Source organism: Lampetra planeri, chromosome 6 (assembly GCF_965212315.1).
Source record: "Lampetra planeri chromosome 6, kcLamPlan1.2.h2, whole genome shotgun sequence".
Lineage (NCBI taxonomy): Eukaryota > Metazoa > Chordata > Hyperoartia > Petromyzontiformes > Petromyzontidae > Lampetra > Lampetra planeri.
Window position 1 is genome coordinate 15,374,377 of NC_136112.1, and position 17,485 is coordinate 15,391,861.

A 17,485-nucleotide genomic window follows, 5' to 3' on the forward strand; every position below is an offset into this window, starting at 1 on the left:
GGTAATAACCCGGTTTATGTCGAGGATGCGTCCCTGTAGCGGTGTGACGACGAATATCGAAACGACGTCAATCAAATCGATTGACAGGGGAGGTGGTGGAGGCAGAGGCTGAGAGGCTGAGAGGCGATAGATACGAGAAAGGGCAAGTGATGCTGTCAGCGACGTGAGTGTGGGGTCGAGGCGACGCAAATCGGGCCGTAGCGGTGTTCATAATAAAGTGACGACGTATTTGCGAAACAAAGTAAAATGGGGAGACGTAAATCGGCGTATTTCTGTGCACGCACATGGGTGTACGTGTTTGTACAAACATAATTGCGTCCATGCATGCTCTTCGATACGAGGCTGTGCTCTTACTTGTCTGTCCGTGTGTGCCCGTGTGTGCCCGTGTGTGTCCGTGTGTGCCCGTGTGTGCCCGTGTGCGCCCGTGTGCGCTTGTGTGCGCGTGTCCACCTAGGGTTGGCCCGGTGGCCGGCGACGATGGCGCTGACGCGGAGGCCGGACATGTCGCCGTGTAAGCGTGCCCCCCCGTCTCCCCGCGTCGTCCCCGCGTCCTCTCCGCGCTCCGCCGCCGCCCGCCGCCCGCTCGCGCCCTCCCCGCAGCACGGGCGGCTGCCCTGCCCGGCGCCGTGCGGGGCCAACGCCGCCGCGGCCGGCGCGGAGAAGGACTGCGTCGCCGCCGCCGCCGCCGCCTCGCGGTCCCCGTCCAAGCCGCTGCGGCACGGCGCGGGAGCCGGCAAGGCCGCCGACGCCGGCTGCACGTGCGGCGTGGCGCCCGGCGCTCCTCAGCCAGGCTCGGCGCCGCACAGAGGCGCGGTGCCGGCTCACCGGCTCCCGCCCGCTGCCGCCGCTAAACCCGCGGGTGCCTCGCCCAGAGCCGCCGCCAGCCCCAGCAAGAGCGCCGCCGGCGCCGCGAGAACCGTCGGCAGTCCCTGCAGGATCTCCTCCTCCGCCGGCGGCGCGGGCAGACCACCGCCAGCAGCAGCAGCAGCGGCGGCAGGAAGCCCAAACAAAACTGCTGCTGCTGCTGCCACTTCCAACAAGTCTCTCTGCAGTCCCAGCAAACTCCCGGCAGGATCGCAGAAGCTGGCCTCCGCTAGGGCGGTTGTCCCTGCGGCGCCCCACTCTGCTGTGCCGGCGACGGCGGCGGCGGCGACGTTGTCGCCCACGGCCGGGGCCCATCGGCACCGGGGAGACGGCAACGCGGACGCCTCAAAGAACCGCGCGCCATCCGAAGCAACCAAAACCAGGAGCGGAATCCTGCCACGCAGTGGATCGAGACCCGGGAGCAGGAGCGGAAGAGACAAGGTCGGGGCCGGGGCGGCGGGCGTCAAAACGGTGTGCGGACTCGGGGTGGATTCTGGCGCTGGATCGACGAACAAAACCGGGAACAATCTCGAGGCCAAACCCGGAGTTGTGGCGGTGGCCAAGCCTGGGCACGGGGCGGAGACAAAGCCCGGAGGTGGAGCGGTGACGAAGCTTGGAATTGGAATGATTACAAAGACGGCGAGCGGTGTGATGATGAAGCCTGCGGGTGGATTGTTAATAAAACTGGGAATTGGATCAATAACAAAACCTGGAGACGGAGCGTTGACAAAACCAGGAAGTGGATTGATTACGAAAGCGGCAAGTGGAGTGCTGACACGGCCTGCAGGTGGGGTGCTGACAAAGTCCCGAGGTGGAGCCATAGCAAAGCCTGGGGACGGAGCGCTCACAAAACCCGGAGGTGGAGCGCTGGTCAAAGCGGCAGGTGGAGCGGGAGCCAGAACCGCTGCCCCGGTGTCGCTGTCTCGCAAGCAGGAGAAGGAAGCTGCCAACGCACGATTGGCCGAGGCCGTCACGCGGGCCGAGGGAGCAGCAGCCAATAGGAGGACGGCAGTGAGCGTCCAATCGGCAGCAGGTAAAAGGGGCACACGTACAAGCACAAACACGCGCACGTGCGTACCCCCGTCGAGCCATGAAGACTGAAAGTGTTGTTAGTTAGCACCTACGAAAGCCACACAGTGCACGAGGGGGTGGGTAGCCAGCATTACACCCAGCTGCCCTTGTCTCCCCAGTGCTGGGTACTCATTTAAGGCTGAGTCGACCTTGGGGGACAGCAAGGATAAACTAGTAATGACATCGATGTTGCTTGTGGCTGGGAATCTCATCCAGATGACTGGGATGGAAGTGTAGTCTGATAACCGCTGCACCACCGCTCCCCCAATGCACGCATCTCTGTTGGGATTTCATCGTCTACCCAGAGGCTACAGCTGAGTGCTTTAGTCCAATTCCTCTCTCCTCTTACTCTCTCACACTGAGCCACACTCACACGTACCCACCCACGCACCCACCTCACACTGGGCCACACTCGCACGTACCCACCTACCCCAAACTGGGTCACATTCACACATAGCCACCCACCCACCCACCTCACACTGGGTCACACTCACACCCACCCACCCCAAACTGGGTTACACTCACACGTACCCACCCACCCACCCACCCCAAACTGGGTGACACACGTACCCACCCACCCCAAACTGGGTGACACTCACACGTACCCACCCACCCACCCACCCCAAACTGGGTGACACACGTACCCACCCACCCCAAACTGGGTGACACTCACACGTACCCACCCACCCACCCACCCCAAACTGGGTGACACTCACGCGTACCCACCCACCCCAAACTGGGTGACACTCACACGTACCCACCCACCCACCCTCCCCAAACTGGGTGACACACGTACCCACCCACCCCAAACTGGGTGACACTCACACGTACCCACCCACCCACCCACCCCAAACTGGGTGACACTCACACGTACCCACCCACCCACCCCAAACTGGGTCACACTCACACCTACCCACCCACCCCACACTGGGTGACACTCACACGTACCCACCTACTCGGCACTGGGTCACACTCACACATACCCATCTACTCGGCACTGGGTCACACGTGTCCCACTGCCGCCGGCCTGGCCTCACCGGGCCTCCAAACCCACGTGGCCTTGCAAAGAGCGAAATTGAGAGTCTCCGTGCCCCACGTAACGCTCGCGATTGTGTGCCTGTACACTGCTAGCATTGCGGTTCTTTCATAATTCGGGTTTTTGTTTTCGTGCGATCAATGGTGACCAGGCCGAGACAGTCACCGAGTTTTCAGCTCGGTGCTCTTGACACCTGAGCGTACCCTTGGTGACGTGGCAGGCATCTGGTTGAGTCGAGGACATTGGATTGACGATGAAACGTGGAATCGGCATGGCCAGCCAGGCAGAGCCCGGGGCTCGATTCACGATCAAAAGTTTGTGAGTTCAACACCCGACCACTTAGAAAGTGTACGTTCTATGGATAAAGTAGCTCCCGCCATGGGAATGTGGAATTTGCACCAGCCGCTAAGGGGACACCAAATTGGGGCGAGCGCCGCTCGTTGGAGCGGCGAGACCAATTTGTCCGTTCTGGTGAGGACGGCAGAGGGCAACGCAACAAGACACGCCGTTGCGCCGTACTATTACACACCGCCACGTGGCGACGTACGGTCGCACGAACCCCTTCGCCGCCGTCCCGGGCGGTGGAGGTGCGTGGCAATGATTGTCCCCGTGTCGCACAGGGCGGACGTGGAGCGGCGGCGCTCCGCTCAGGACCGTGGTGGCCGCGCCCCGCCCTCCCGCAGGATGCGCGACGGGAGGAGGCCCCAGAGCGCCGAGGAGGAACTGTAAAGCGGAAGCCGTCGCTGCGGCCAGGGCCCAGGGTGCGGAGCACGCGGGGAAGCTCCTCCAGGCGAACGGCGACGCGGGGGGGGACGCGGCGGACACGGGGGACGGGGAAACGAGGGCGGCGGCGGTGGAGGAGGAAGAGACGGCACGGGACGCAAGCGCGGAAGAGAAGGCCGAGCACGACTGGAGCGGGCAATCGAAGGCCGAGCGTGACGAGAGCGACACGAAGGCTGAACGTGACGAGAGCGAGGAATCGAAGGCCGAGCGTGACGAGAGCCACGTGAAGGCTGAGCGTGATGAGATTGATGAATCAAAGGCCGAGCGTGATGAGAGCCACATGAAGGCCGAGCGTGATGAGATTGATGAATCGAAGACCGAGCGTGATGAGAGCCACATGAAGGCCGAGCGTGATGAGATTGATGAATCGAAGACCGAGCGTGATGAGAGCCACACGAAGACCAAGCGTGACGATTGCCACATGAAGGCCGAGCGTGATGAGAGTGGCACGAAGGCTGATCATGACGAGAGCAATGAGAGCAACATGAAGGCCGAATGCGGCGAGAACGGCATGAAGGCCGAGGGCGACACGAAGGCCGAGCGCGATGAGAGTGGCACGAAGGCCGAGCGTGATGAGAGCGACACGAAGGCCGAGGGCGACGAGAGCGGAGAAATGAAGGCCGAGTGCAATGAGAGTCACATGAAAACCGAACACGACGAGAACGGCACGAAGGCCGAGGGCGACACGAAGGCCGAGCGTGACGAGAGCGGCACGAAGGCCGATAGCGGTGAAATGAAGGCCGAGAGCGACATGCGCGAGAAAATAATCACGCTGTCTGATGAGCTCGGGGCACCGAAGGCCGCGTTCGATTTGAGTGAAGAAACTAAATCCACGTACAAGACCGGCGAGAAGGCTGCGTGCGGCTCGCGTGAAGAAGAGACGGTCGACGTTGATGCGAGCGGCGGGAGGACGGAGGCCGCCACGTGCGACCTCGGCGGCGGAGCGAAGACTCGGTGCGCAGGCCTCGGGCAAGCTGGGGCCACGCACCGAGCGAGCGAGCCAACGACGGCCGGATTTGACGCGGGCCAGGAAATGAAGACCCCGGGTGCCGCCACCGACGACGCGAGCGATGGGGTCCCCCCGGCCGCGGACGCCGCCGGCGCAGAAGCAGTTTGTGACGTGAGCGTCTTCCCCGGAGCGATTCCTAAACTGAACGGGGTCGGAGAAGCGTTCCCCGACGCAAGAGGGGCGGAGGACGGGTCGCCGTTGCCACGGCCGAGCACAAAGGACGCCGGCTCCGCCGATACGTTCGGGCCGCGTCGGCTCGTTTCAAAAACCCCGGCCGCGGTGCCGTCCGGGCTGACCGACTTGGGGATGTCACCGGTGGCAGAGGACAAGGCCGCCAAGGGAGACGACGTTTTGCGTGCGGAAGCTGGTGCCCGCGCCGGGCCCGGTGCGAGCCTCGGGGACGTCCGGGCGGCCGCCCCCCCGCGTGCCGATGTGGTGCGGGTCCAAGTTCACTCGCACGAGCACGTCGGTGACGCGCGCGAGGGGACCGGGTCCGACACGGAAATGAAACCCGCCGCGAGAGCCGGCGTTGACGAGAACGGAGCGCTCTCCAGACACGTCCATGGCGCGAGATTCCTGGCGGGCGCCGGGCCCGGCGTGCTCCTCGCCGAGCTCGGCCTGCGCGAGATCAACCTGTCGGAGGCGTCCGACGAGGCCTCCTCGCCCAGCCTGCCAGACGGTGGGGGGGGGGGCGCTCTCGGACGACGGGTCATTCCAGGAGACGGTGAGCGTGGGGCTGATGTCGGAGGCGCACCAGCCGGGAGACGAGCCGTGGGGCTGCGGGGGCACGCTGGGTGACCTGTCGACCCCCAGCTCCATGGGCCTGTGGGAGAAGCTCGACTCGAAAACCAGCAGCCCCACCAGCACCCCCGAGGAGCTGAAGGACACGGGCAGCCTGGCCGGAGGCGCCCCCCCCGCGTCCGGCTCGACGCTGGGAACGAGTCCAGAATTTGGTCTCAAACTCAAAATGCTGTTGGAGTCCAGACGTGCGCCCATGTACGAGCCCCGCGACAAAACCGAACGGACGCTGGCAGAGAGGCTCAAGCGAGACACCGGGAATAATAACAACGTCGTTGAAGGTGACGACGACGACGATCAAGAAGAGGAAGATGACGAAGAGGGCGATGATTTTGATGGCGATTACTACGTCAATAATGTCGAGAAGCATCGCACGCGGCTCCTCTGCGGCATCGAGAACCCCGCGTTCCGGGACTACGCGGCGGAGCCCGACTCGAGGGCGGTGCGCGTGGCCGAGCCGCGTGCACGGGGAGGCGACCCGCACCCCGATCGCAGCGGCGGTGGCGACCGAGCCCCGGAGCGGCCGCGAGAGCCGCCCGTGGCGGCCGAGCGGCGGCCCCCGGAGCGGAAGTCGCAGGCCGAGCCGGCGGCCACGGAGCTTGGGCACGGGTGGACGCCGGATGACTTCGAGGACAACGACTGCGACGACGACGGCGACAGCGGCAGCGGCGACGGCAGCGACGCGGACGGCGACGACTTCGAGGTGTCCGCGCTGACGGCGAGACGCGCCGGGGCGGCACCGTCATCCGACGCCCCTTCCCACTCGCACTTCCCGTCCGGCAAGCCACTTTCCCCCATCCTGGAGCTGGACGCCGACGACCCCGTCGCCGCCATCCCTGCCGCCGCCGGGGCCTTCGAGGTCACGCGGGACCCCGGCGGACGCGACCTCGCCGACCCCGGGCCGGCCCCGCCGCCCGCTCCGTGCGCTCCCCCGTCCCGCCTCGCCGCCTCCCCCGGCCGCCGCGTTTCCGTGCCTCCGCCGCGCTCCCTGTCGGGGCTGCGCGAGGGCGCGGCCGCCCCGTCGTGGCCCGCTCCGGGTGAGGGGTGGGCGGCGGCGGGGGAGGGGGGCGCGTCTCCGCGCGGGGAGCAGGAGGAGCAGCAGCAGCAGGAGGAGGCGCTGACGCGGATGAGCGAGGTGCTGCCGCGGGGCCGCGTGCGCCCCGTGCAGGGCGACGCGCTCTCGCGCTGGAGCGAGGTGCTGCTCTCCCCGCTGCGCCGCGAGGCCGACGCCTGCGTCACCGCCGTGGCGGCCTTCTCCCCCGACGGCCACCGCGGGGGGCAGCCCGCCCCGGGGGGCCCCGCGGGCGAGTGGACCATCGTGGAGCTCGAGAGCCACCACTGACGGTGGGGGGAGCGGACGGGCACGGGGGGGAGGGGGGGGTGCGGCCGTCACCGACGAGCGACGAGTCCGGCGGTGGCCCCGGCCAGGACGGCGGCGTCGCCCCCGTGGCGTCTCTGCGGGCGATGGCCGAACGACCCAGGCAGTGTCCTCCTCCTCCTCAAAACTCGTTCTGAGACTTGGTCGAGATTTCCAGGGTGACTATAAGCCAACAGGAGGGGCGCGTTCGTCTCCCCAAAGGCAAACTCGTGCCGGCGGAGCAAATTCCACGGTCCCATGGCGAGGGCCGGTCTCCCCGTAGGACGACCGCCATTGAGGGAGTCTGCAACACGGTACGCGTCTCATTGAGCCAGGAGGGATGATCGGCCGAGTCGACCCTCGCCACCGCGGACGGATTTTTACTTGCGGAGTTGCGAGCGCGACCGGGGTTGTGGGCGCGAGTGGAGTAGCAACAGCGAGTGGAGTAGCGAGCGCAGTAGCAACAGCGAGGTTAGCGGAGGGCCCCTGAGGGAGCGGATCGTCGCACTTTGGCCTCGACCGACGCGGCCCGGCCTGAACCCTCGCCCGCCGCGCCGCCGTGAGCGTGGCTGGGAATTCGTGCACAACTACTGAAGCCGGAGCGGCAAAGAAGTCGCTCGGTTCAATTTGACCTCGACCGATCCACTGTTGGGGATTATATGATGCGGTTAGACTGTAAAATCAGGTGGGGCGGCCTCGGTGGGGTGGTTACCAGACACCCCTCGTACGCGTACACACACCTCGCCACCGCCTGGCTCCCGCTGCTTAACAACGGAAGTGTATGTAGCTGGCTAATGTTTCGGCCCTTGATGACCCTTGAGCCGCGCGATGTGTACGTGCCGAGTGCTCCTGTCAGAAAGCAGCCTCCACGGCCAGCGGCGGCGGGCGGCGGCGGCGGTGTCATCTGGTCTGTACTCGGTTGCTGGGTCGTTACCACTGCCAGGGCAGTTGCCCCCATGGGTTTTGTTTTTCACGTCAGGGATGCTGACGCCAAGGGCAGTAGGCGACAGCGCAGTGGTAATACTTGGAGCGTGGAGCGTGAAGCCGCTGGGTTTGATTGCCGGCTCGGGCACCTTTCTGCGTGTGGAGTTTGTATGTTCACCCCCTGTGCTACTTGAGTTTTTCCCGGGTTTCCTCCCACAGCTAAAGTGAAAGAAACACACGTGCAATGTCAATCTCGCGTAGCAATTATTGTGCCCCTGCTGGCAGGCTCGTGCACGGCGACAGCTGCCGCTCGGAGTGCCCCGAGGCCAAAGCACCAGAGGTCGCAAACGGGTTTTGATTCCTTACCCGTACCCGTACCCGGCCACACCAGGGTCGCAATCGGGTACCCGTACCCTACCCGATACCCGGCTACCCGTACCCGGCCGGGTATCGGGTAGGGTACGGGTAACCGATTGCGACCTCTGGGATGAAGCCATGTTGCAGGCGCGGGTGGGTTGATTCTAGGAACTTGAATTGTGAGAAGAGACAAGACTTTGGGAAATGAGTGACAAACGGTTACTCACCAGTGACTCACGGCCTACCCATACCCGGCCGCACCAGGGTCGCAAACGGATACCCGAACCCGTACCCGGCCGGGTACGGGTAGCCGGGTATCGGGTAGGGTACGGGTATCGGGTACCCGATTGCGACCTCTGCAAAGCACCCATCCAGGTGAAGAGTCGCTTTGTGCCGCACAGGGACAGCCGCCGTTAGCGAAACCTGCGTTCTTGTGACGTGTCGTTACGAGCTAGAGAGAGCGCGGTACGAATACAAGTTGCTTAATTGATAATAGGGTTTTCCACTTTTTTCTGGCAACAAAACAGGTGTTAAGATGTTCGAACACCATTAATTTATTCGATAAGCTTGCTTCAACACTGAGCCCAGCTCGGCTGAGACCCTAGGCTCGATCCCAGCCTCTCAACTGGGATGAAATCGGGTCCTCCAGTAGAGTCAGATCGATGGTCTCAGCCCAGCCATCGATGATAACACAGGAAAAATAACATATAACACCGACGTCGTAAATAATTAATTTCACGATCGATTCGTCCTTTTGCAGTTGTGAAAGGAACACGAGGCAAACGATGCACTCGTCTGAAGAGCGTGCAGTCTCGTTGAGGTTGAGTTCGCAGTAAAATAGACCCTTGAAGGATGCCAGCCGGTGCCTGCAACATCACAGCTATTCCACTTTACGCCCTCTGTAGAGAATTCAACCCCGGAAGCACCCTTTGCTCAGACTTGCCTGGAGGAATCCGATGAGCTCTAGAGCTCTTTTTCACAGGTGACGCTGATGCCATGGAATTGAACTTGGGGACCGTGGGGGTGTGTGTGGTGCTGGCTCTGTGCTCCGCGTCGGCCCTTTAGGCCATGTGACCGTCCCCGCGTCAGCGACCCCTTCTGCCGGCGTCGGTGTGAGCGGTGAGCGGGACCGATCTCGTTGGCCCACGGCGTTTTCCTCCGCTCGCGTGCACGCAGGCTCAGCGAGGAGGGGGGGTGCCCGCTTAACGGTCCGCTCCAGGCTTCCTGCGTTTCTCGGATGGATAGACTCGGGGCCTGCGGTTGGCTCTTGGGGAGCATGAAAGGAGGGCGACGCGGTGTCCGGGGAGTTCACGTCGGACGGCAAGAAAATCGAGACGGTCACTCGGGAGTGGCTTCAGCCACAGGCTTTCACGACGATGCCCATTCGTCGATGGAAACCGATCTCTGAGCGATGCGCGACATGCACGCACGTCGAATGGTGCGCGTGCAATGACCGCGAGCGGGCCGCGAATTGAACACCCTAGCATTTCAGCGAGGCTCACGGAACATTCGGAAACTCGACAGACGAGGCGGTGAAAACGATCCCAGAAACACGACTCGACAAGGCTGGCCCGGTTCTCTACCGCGTCAAGTGGCCGGGGGCCGCAACAAGTGCCCCGCTGTGTGGTGCGGGTGCGCCGGTGGCAACGGCAGGGCAGTGCCAAACCATCGCGGGTAACCGGGAGGCTCCAAGCAATTCTGCAGTGCGTTACAAATACCACAGCTACCTCGTGTGGGCACGGTGATCGATTCACATGTCAAGGGTTTCCCGTTGACATGGCCAAGTGAGCATATGCCGGGATTGATCTCACCTTGCTGGTGTGCTGCCCTTAGCGGGACTCACACGGGGCAGGGCTCGGTGTGTGTGCTGCCCTGAGTAGACAGCCGATGTTCTTCGTGCGTGAAGCCAAACGCTCCTCGAAAAGCAACTGGGCAACTATCGCAAGGCAGCGGCGCTCTCCTCCAGAAGGGCCTTGAGACTCTCCGTTCGGCGCTCCTGGATGAATCGAGAGCGGCGTTATTGTTATCATGAAAACTAAAAAGCAACCTGCGTTGGCAGGGATTTATAAGCACAGCCTGGAAACACTCCGGCACCATCGTCATCGACACTGCCGCCTGGGTGACAACCACTGCGGTTGTTGTCCTCCTGAGATGTTGGCCCTTGCCGTGGGATTTCGTGGAATTTCCAACACGGGTCCTAGGACTTGCGATAACACTGGTCAACACACTTTTTCTGGCATAAGGTTTTCGAACGGTTTTAAAGTTTTTGTCTATCACATCAGGTTTTTGAGATATCAAATATTGCATTTTCAATAAAAACTGCAGAAGAAAAAATATTAAATAAATGTGGATATCTACATAAAATGACATAATAAACACACTATCCTAAAAATACAGCACCATATTGTAACACTAAAACAGTCACTGACTCGCAACAACTTGCAATCATAAGTGACAGAGTTAATTTCGGGTAAAATCAATGAAAATGGGGTATGCCGATAGCATAAAAATGAGATGTGATAGAGCAAATCTGAGATCAGATTTGGAATCGGCACCCTGAAATTAGTCTAAAACAGCTGCAAAAGTCCAGGCCGGAAAAAAATGTTTTTGTTGTTGTTGACCAGTGTAATCAATGGGCGCCATTCAATGTTCTCTTAAATGCATGTTCTCGTGAGTGGGGATGTTTTGTAATTAGCCAAGAAGGGACGCCGTCTTGTCAGTTGTTCGTGCCACTACGCGGCCGTTAGATGTTTCTCTGACCTTAGACTAAACACGATCGACAGCTGGGACCTGCGGAGAGACGCGGAAAGACGCGGAGGAAAGAGCCCCCTCTCTTGAACTCCCCGTGGACGGCAGGTCCCGGCATCACAGCGCAAGAGACGTCGTGAAGCAGCAGCAATGCTGTCGTCTCGGCAAGAAGGGGGCCCTGGGTTCGATTCCTGACTCGGCAGCCTTCCTGCGTGGGATTTCTGTGTGTTCTCTCCCCTTGATAATTGGTTCTTTACCCTTCTATCTGGCAACAAAAACTGACACCTTTTTACAAGGAGTCATGTTTGCATAGACCGCAATACCTGCAGTCATAATACAAACAAAAGAACATAACTCTGATAATGTGCACATTATCAGAGTTATGTTCTTTTGTTTGTATTATGACTGCAGGTATTGCGGTCTATGCAAACATGACTCCTTGTAAAAAGGTGTCAGTTTTTGTTGCCAGATAGAAGGGTAAAGAACCAATTATCATATTTTTACTGGCAAATGAGGTTCTCTCCCCTTGTTCGGCATGGGTTTCCTCCCACAGCTAATTTAAACATAGAATGTGGCACCTCCGATTAGCACGGTTGGCTACGTACGCTGGGACAGAAGTTCAACATAGATGCATAATATTTATTACCTGTGAATTACTAATGTGGGATTACACAGCAGCGGCAGCAACATCGCCCCTGCCCTACTACAAAAGTCTTGGCAGAACCCTCCTGAAAATGAGTCTTAATTTTGTATTAGTACGTGCGGGTAAACCGGCGCGTACTAATACAACATTCACATTTGCATTGTTGCAGAGCGGCATCAGGGTGTGAAAATCAAGATTCGGCAGCTTCTCTCCATCATTGGGCTCCCAGTGGAGTGGATATGCAAGGTGGTCCATTTCGAGATGCCCCGCTCAAATAATTCGGGACATTACAGCGCAGAGGAAATGCGTGTCATTGTTGTCAAGCCTCTCTCGCTCAATAAACTTAAGACGCCCATTATCACGCTCCAGAAACACTTTTGCCTCGTGTCGTTTTCCGCAATTTTTCAATCGCCTCTTGAGAATAATTGAGGGTCATTTGCCATTTTTTCTCTCCAAATTTGCAACGACAAAAAACCCCTCAACGCTTCGAGAGCCGCGATGCACGGCGAGGAGTCCTGAATGGCTAACGACGTCACGAACCCGCGGGGTATCTGTAAATGGATCGCCCTGCGTTTTATTTCACGGCTTGGCCAGGTCCTCCTGCTTTCGGCAAAAGCGCCCAAAATATTCCTCGTTGGTGGTTCATTATTTTTATTGATTAAAAAAAAAATGTGTCCTTTCAAAAGTGGCGAGCGGGCCGAGACGATCGCCGCGGGACGCTTGAGAACGCGGTTTCATCTCGCTGGGCCGAGATCGCGGATTTAAACTCGTGGTCTCGGCAGGGCTGGCTCGGACCTTTTTACAGAGACATCCACAGCCATTGCCCCGGTGTACGTCGGGGTGGGGGGGGGGGGCACGTTCCTGTAAAGGTGCGATGGCAAATATCGTAAACGACGTCCATCGAAGCAATTGACGGGGCCGGTGGTTGTGCTGGTGGTGGTGGTTGTGGTGGTGGTGGTTGTGGTGGTGGTGGAGGCGGAGAAAGGCGATGGATCACGAGCAACGACGGTGACGTGGAGTGGGCGCGGGGGGGGGGGTGAGGCGACGTGAATTGAGTAGTTGAACACATGGTAGGCTTTCGCGACCAATATCATCCATAAGACGTTTTTGTTTGGGTTAGATCGCGTATAAATATACATGTGTCGTTAAACCAGCCACCACCCGACACAGCCAATTAGTGAAGGTTTGTCACGTGAACAGAACGGGGCCAATCCGTGTTGGAGAGTAAATGCACAACGTTGACAATCTGAGCACGACGTCTCGCCTGCTAGTAGCGGTGTCAATAACAAAGTGGCGACGTGTTTGCGAAACGACGTAAAATGGGGGAGGGAGGAGGGGAGGGGAAGACGTAAATGGGGGAATTGCCGTACCGCCACCACCACCACCAAAGCCTTCGGGTGGGTGCGAGGGTGAAGCCGGCTTCTCTTGCCAAGTCAGATGCCAGCTCCACTCCTGCGTGGCCCCACGGCCTTCGTTGAAGGGGTGACCCCCACCCCACCCCCCCCCCCCAGGGGTGACCCCCACCCCCCCCCCCCCCAGGGGTGACCCCCACCCCCCAGGGGTGACCCCCCCCCCCCGGCCCGGCCCCTCCTGCTGTCCGTTCGCGTTCACGACGAATCCGCGCGCGCGTCACTCGCGCGCCAGCCGAGCCGAGCAGCCGCGCGGATTCATCCGCGGAGCGAGCGACCTTCACGTCACGGGGGGCGGGTGGGGGGGGCACCAGTTGGGCCCCCCATTCGCCCCTCTCTGTGGGCTTGGTGTCGACTGCAAAAGACAAGGTCCCCCACCCCCCTGCCCCCCACGTGTAGCCTGTAACAGACTGTTGGGGGCCGTCTATAAATGACGTCACGCACCTAGGGGGGGGGGTCAGACATGTGTGACGAGGGGGGGGGTGAGAAATGTGACGTCACATCAAAATGCGCAACTTTAAATATAGACAACACGTTCTACTTATTTAAATAGACTTTGTAATAAATGTTTTCTCCTACAACATCAGGGTGCAGCGCAACATTAAATACGCACTACAATGACAATAGTTTAAAGCGATTTAAAGCATGTTTTATTTGGGGGGGGGGGGGCAGAGCTTTGTGACGTCATTTGAGGGGTGTCTGACTTTTTGTGACGCCGTGTGACGAAGGTGGGGGGGGGTCAAAAATCGTCCAAAATCGCAATGTGGAACACGTGGAGGTGGGTGGGTGGCCAGCACCACGCCCGACCGCCTTTGTCTCCCCAGTGGCAGATGTTTACTACACACCGCACCAGCTGCTCATTTGAGGCCGAGTCGTCCTAGGGGAGGATCAGGTACCACTTCAGATATTCGTCACTGATGGTGTTGATGGCCGCGAGCGGGAATCGAACCCGGGTCGCCAGGTTCGTAGCGCTAACCGCTCCCCCACCACTCCCCACACACAACAACAACCACTAAGTGGCGGCGACGTCACCACGGCGCTTGTGCCAGGCTAGGTGCACGTTGAGGCCACGTAAAGTGTCGAACGCCCGCCGGCAGGAGGTCATGGGGCAGGCCCTGCACAGGTGCCCCCACGGGTCGACTGACTGAGACGAGTGGCCGATGCACCACCTGTGCCCCCCTACTGTGCCAAACGCTGCATACTCACACCCCCCGAATATAAGTTTAAACTTGAGGTTAAAGGTCACGGTTTTAAGAGCCCGGCGTCTTCGTGCGTCCCATCGAGGAGGCGGCCACACCACGGCACGGCATCCGCGAGGGCATTGTCAGTCCAGGCAGACGATAAGGCGTCAGCTTGACGCCACCGACTTCGTTCTGAGCGCGGCTGATAAATACACGGTCACCGCTCGTAGTTGGAATCTCGTCGCCCCGAGTGTCGCACTCCTATTTGTGTTGTCGTTCAAGGTGGAGACGGCACCACGCTTGCGTCGTTCCGGCAGGGATGTGCAATGGCCGCAGTGCCCCCGGATGGATTCACCAACAACGCGGAATCTTGAGTTGGCTGGCCTGGACCTTGTCCGAATGGCCCCCCACCTCACCACACCACCGCGAACACGACGGGAATCTCGTTTGGAATCGCCCTCCGCGGTTATATTTGTGGCGTGGCTGCAGCATCGAGGACGCTGCTGTTGTAACAGCTGTCGGATTGCGCCGCGTCTAAAATTGTTTTTGTCTCGACACGTTTGACATCGACAAGCCACCCACCCACCCAGCCAGCCGTGAGGGCCTAGCGAATGACCCGGGTGAGGTGCCCCGTCGGCAGAAATCTTAGGTGAGGCGGGGGGGGGGACGTCTCATAGGAAAATCCGTACGTTTTTATTTAAAGTCGTACATTTAACAATATTGTTGGAACCACTATTTTTGGAGAAATGTTTGTAACTAATATTATGGTGGGGTAGGACAGGGGGTGTTTGTAATTTGGCCCCAAATTATTCCAAAAGTGTGATATTTATCGTGTTAAATTCCAAGGTTGCCATTGCATTGGTATCTGTAGCCTAGAAACACCGTCATCCTTCTTTATCATCATTCTTATGAAGGCGAGAAACAGCGGAAGCGCATGCCACCATAGGAACGACCTTAACTGGCTGTTGACATTGATCCTACAACACCAGTCCCCGTGGCTGAGCTCCAAAAAGTAGTGGGAGCCTAAGGAAGGGCCCCTCTGTAGGCCGCCTTATAGGTCAGTGTGCTGACCTCTGTGTTGGCCAGCTCATAGGTCAATCTGCTGACCTCTGTGTTGGCCAGCTCATAGGTCAATCTGCCGACCTCTGTGTAGGCCAGCTCATAGGTCAATCTGCTGACCTCTGTGTAGGCCAGCTCATAGGTCAATCTGCTGACCTCTGTATAGGCCGGCTCATAGGTCAGTGTGCTGACCTCTGTGTAGGCAAGCTCATAGGTCAATCTGCCGACCTCTGTATAGGCCGGCTCATAGGTCAGTGTGCTGACCGATACCCATACCTGTCAACCCCTTATCACAGACCAATTCAGACCTGATGGGTCACCCCGTGCCCTTATAAATATCAACGTTCATTCTACAAAGTCCCATCGCAAGGGAGAAACCCAAACAAATAGACAACAACAAATGCCCCTATTTAAACGGCTATACGCCGTATGGACCTGAAAACTCTTTCCCTGTACAAGAATACGGGGTGAACGAATGGGTTGACAGTTATGGATACCTGTATAAGGCGGTTCATTGGCGAGCAAGCCATCTGCTCTCTTTGGAACAGCTGATGCTTACATCAATATCCTTCAAGTAACTTCCCACACAAACTCCGTGAAAGTGTCTGTCTCCCTGCTCGAACCATCGGTGAGCTTTCAGCCAAGTGGAGGAAATTCCCCATTCCTATGGCGGGGGCGGGGGGACAGGGTTTCTCCGCAGCACAAAAACTGTTGACTTGCTGCAAAGTGGTACCTATTTTATGGACACTGATGGAGTTGATGGGCTGAACCGAAACCCTGGCTGGGATTTTAATTCGCAGCCGGCTTGCGCACGCGAGAGGTAGCGAGCGGGGTGGGGGGGGGAGGCGCTAACCGCGGCTCCGCGCGGTCACAGTTTTACGAGATGTCGGTGAAATAGTTGGAACCGTAAACCGACACGTGGATGATTATAAATCGACGGCGCCGTTGACTGCCGCGAGCTATTTGCGAGACCAGCGACCCTCCCTCCCCCATCCGCACCGCACGGCGCAAATGTTTGCCGCACCGCCTCGCCAGCAAACGTCCAGCCCGGTGGGCGCTCATGGCGCCGAGACTCCCTCGGCGCCGCGACTGGCGACGCGATGACCGTGACGATGACGAGGTGGAGAGACGCATGAGCGCGCGTGCACGCGCTCGCCCGCCCGCACGCGCGCGTGCGTCCGAAGCCCCGGGACAAATTCACGGCCAAATCGGACTCGAAAGTTGCGTGCCAGGCTGGACCCACGGATGAAAAGAGGAATCGATGACAAAGCCAACGGCGATTTCTGGACGGATTTTGACCTCTAGATCCATCCTGCCACCATCCCTCCTCGCATGTGGCGTGACATTGGCGTGCAGCAGAATGTCGATGCCCACGGGCGTGTGGCTCACAGCCCCCACACACAACTCTGGGTGCGACTGGCGAGTGAGACACGCCGATGTGGTTTATATTGAAGCGGGGGGGGGGGGGGGGCGAGGGTTCGGTGGGATGATGTTGTGTTTTCATGACGGGCATTTAATTCGGAAACATTCAGAGCGTCTCCCTGCCGAATCGAGCGTGGGGGCGATTTTCACTTGTGTCACCGGAGTTCGCGTGATGATTGTTCGTCAAGGATCATAAACCATCATCACTCGAACTCCGGCCATCCTCTCAGCATCGAACAAAGGCGGTCACCGCATCGCGCGCTTTCTGACGCGCCTCTGCGGCCGTCTGGAACGCTCTTCCTTCCGATAGAAGGAAGCCACTGGAGCTGTGGCACTTTTAAAATTTCTAAATTGAAAATAATTTATTCAGAACTGCTTTTTGTGTTAAGTTGATTGTCCTTTCCCGCACCTCCGATGAGCTCTGTCGGCTACGTACGGGGCAAAATAATGTCAACATACATACTGGGCCAGTGGTGGGAATTCCACGTTCCTATGGCGGGGGGCAGTCTGTTCACAGGACAATGTCGATAATCTAATAAACAGATACAACAGGATGATTCGCCGAAAAGCAGCCGTGTTTTCCAAACTAAAAACTAAACTTTTTATTTAATGTTTCTAAATGTGGAGGGAAAAAACCAGAGAACCCGGAGAAAAATCCACGCAACCACGGGGGGAGAGAGAGAGAGACACGCAAACTCGAAATATACAGCAGCAGCAGGCGTCGTCAGGTTTGGGTTCGAACCCACGACCTCCTGCGTACCAGGCGAGGTAGTTAACATCTCCTAGCCACCGTGATGATGATGAGAGAGAGAGACACGCAAACT

General features: G+C 59.1%; 1 protein-coding gene and 1 long non-coding RNA gene across 2 annotated transcripts; both read left to right on the plus strand.

Annotated features, from left to right (window-relative positions):
* Positions 1-725: 725 nt before the first annotated feature.
* On the plus strand, positions 726-5,862 carry LOC144719599 (uncharacterized). The gene is made up of 2 exons (XM_078595676.1): positions 726-1,897; positions 3,592-5,862. Exons 1-2 carry the CDS (start codon positions 1,489-1,491, stop codon positions 5,559-5,561), a joined length of 2,379 nt encoding a protein of 792 aa, XP_078451802.1. The 5' UTR covers positions 726-1,488; the 3' UTR covers positions 5,562-5,862.
* A 4,810-nt stretch (positions 5,863-10,672) lies between these two features.
* Positions 10,673-11,962, plus strand: LOC144719600 (uncharacterized). Its single transcript, XR_013585621.1, has 2 exons — positions 10,673-11,174; positions 11,463-11,962. It is a non-coding gene; the product is annotated as an uncharacterized LOC144719600 (long non-coding RNA).
* Positions 11,963-17,485: the final 5,523 nt, after the last annotated feature.

What these genes read in the sequence shown, in the direction of transcription:
- LOC144719599 (XM_078595676.1), top strand. Translation starts at nt 1,489, where the DNA reads ATGATTACAAAGACGGCGAGCGGTGTGATGATGAAGCCTGCGGGTGGA. An exon ending in GAGCGTCCAATCGGCAGCAG is followed by an intron (nt 1,898 to 3,591) that starts GTAAAAGGGGCA and finishes CGTGTCGCACAG; the next exon opens with GGCGGACGTGGAGCGGCGGC.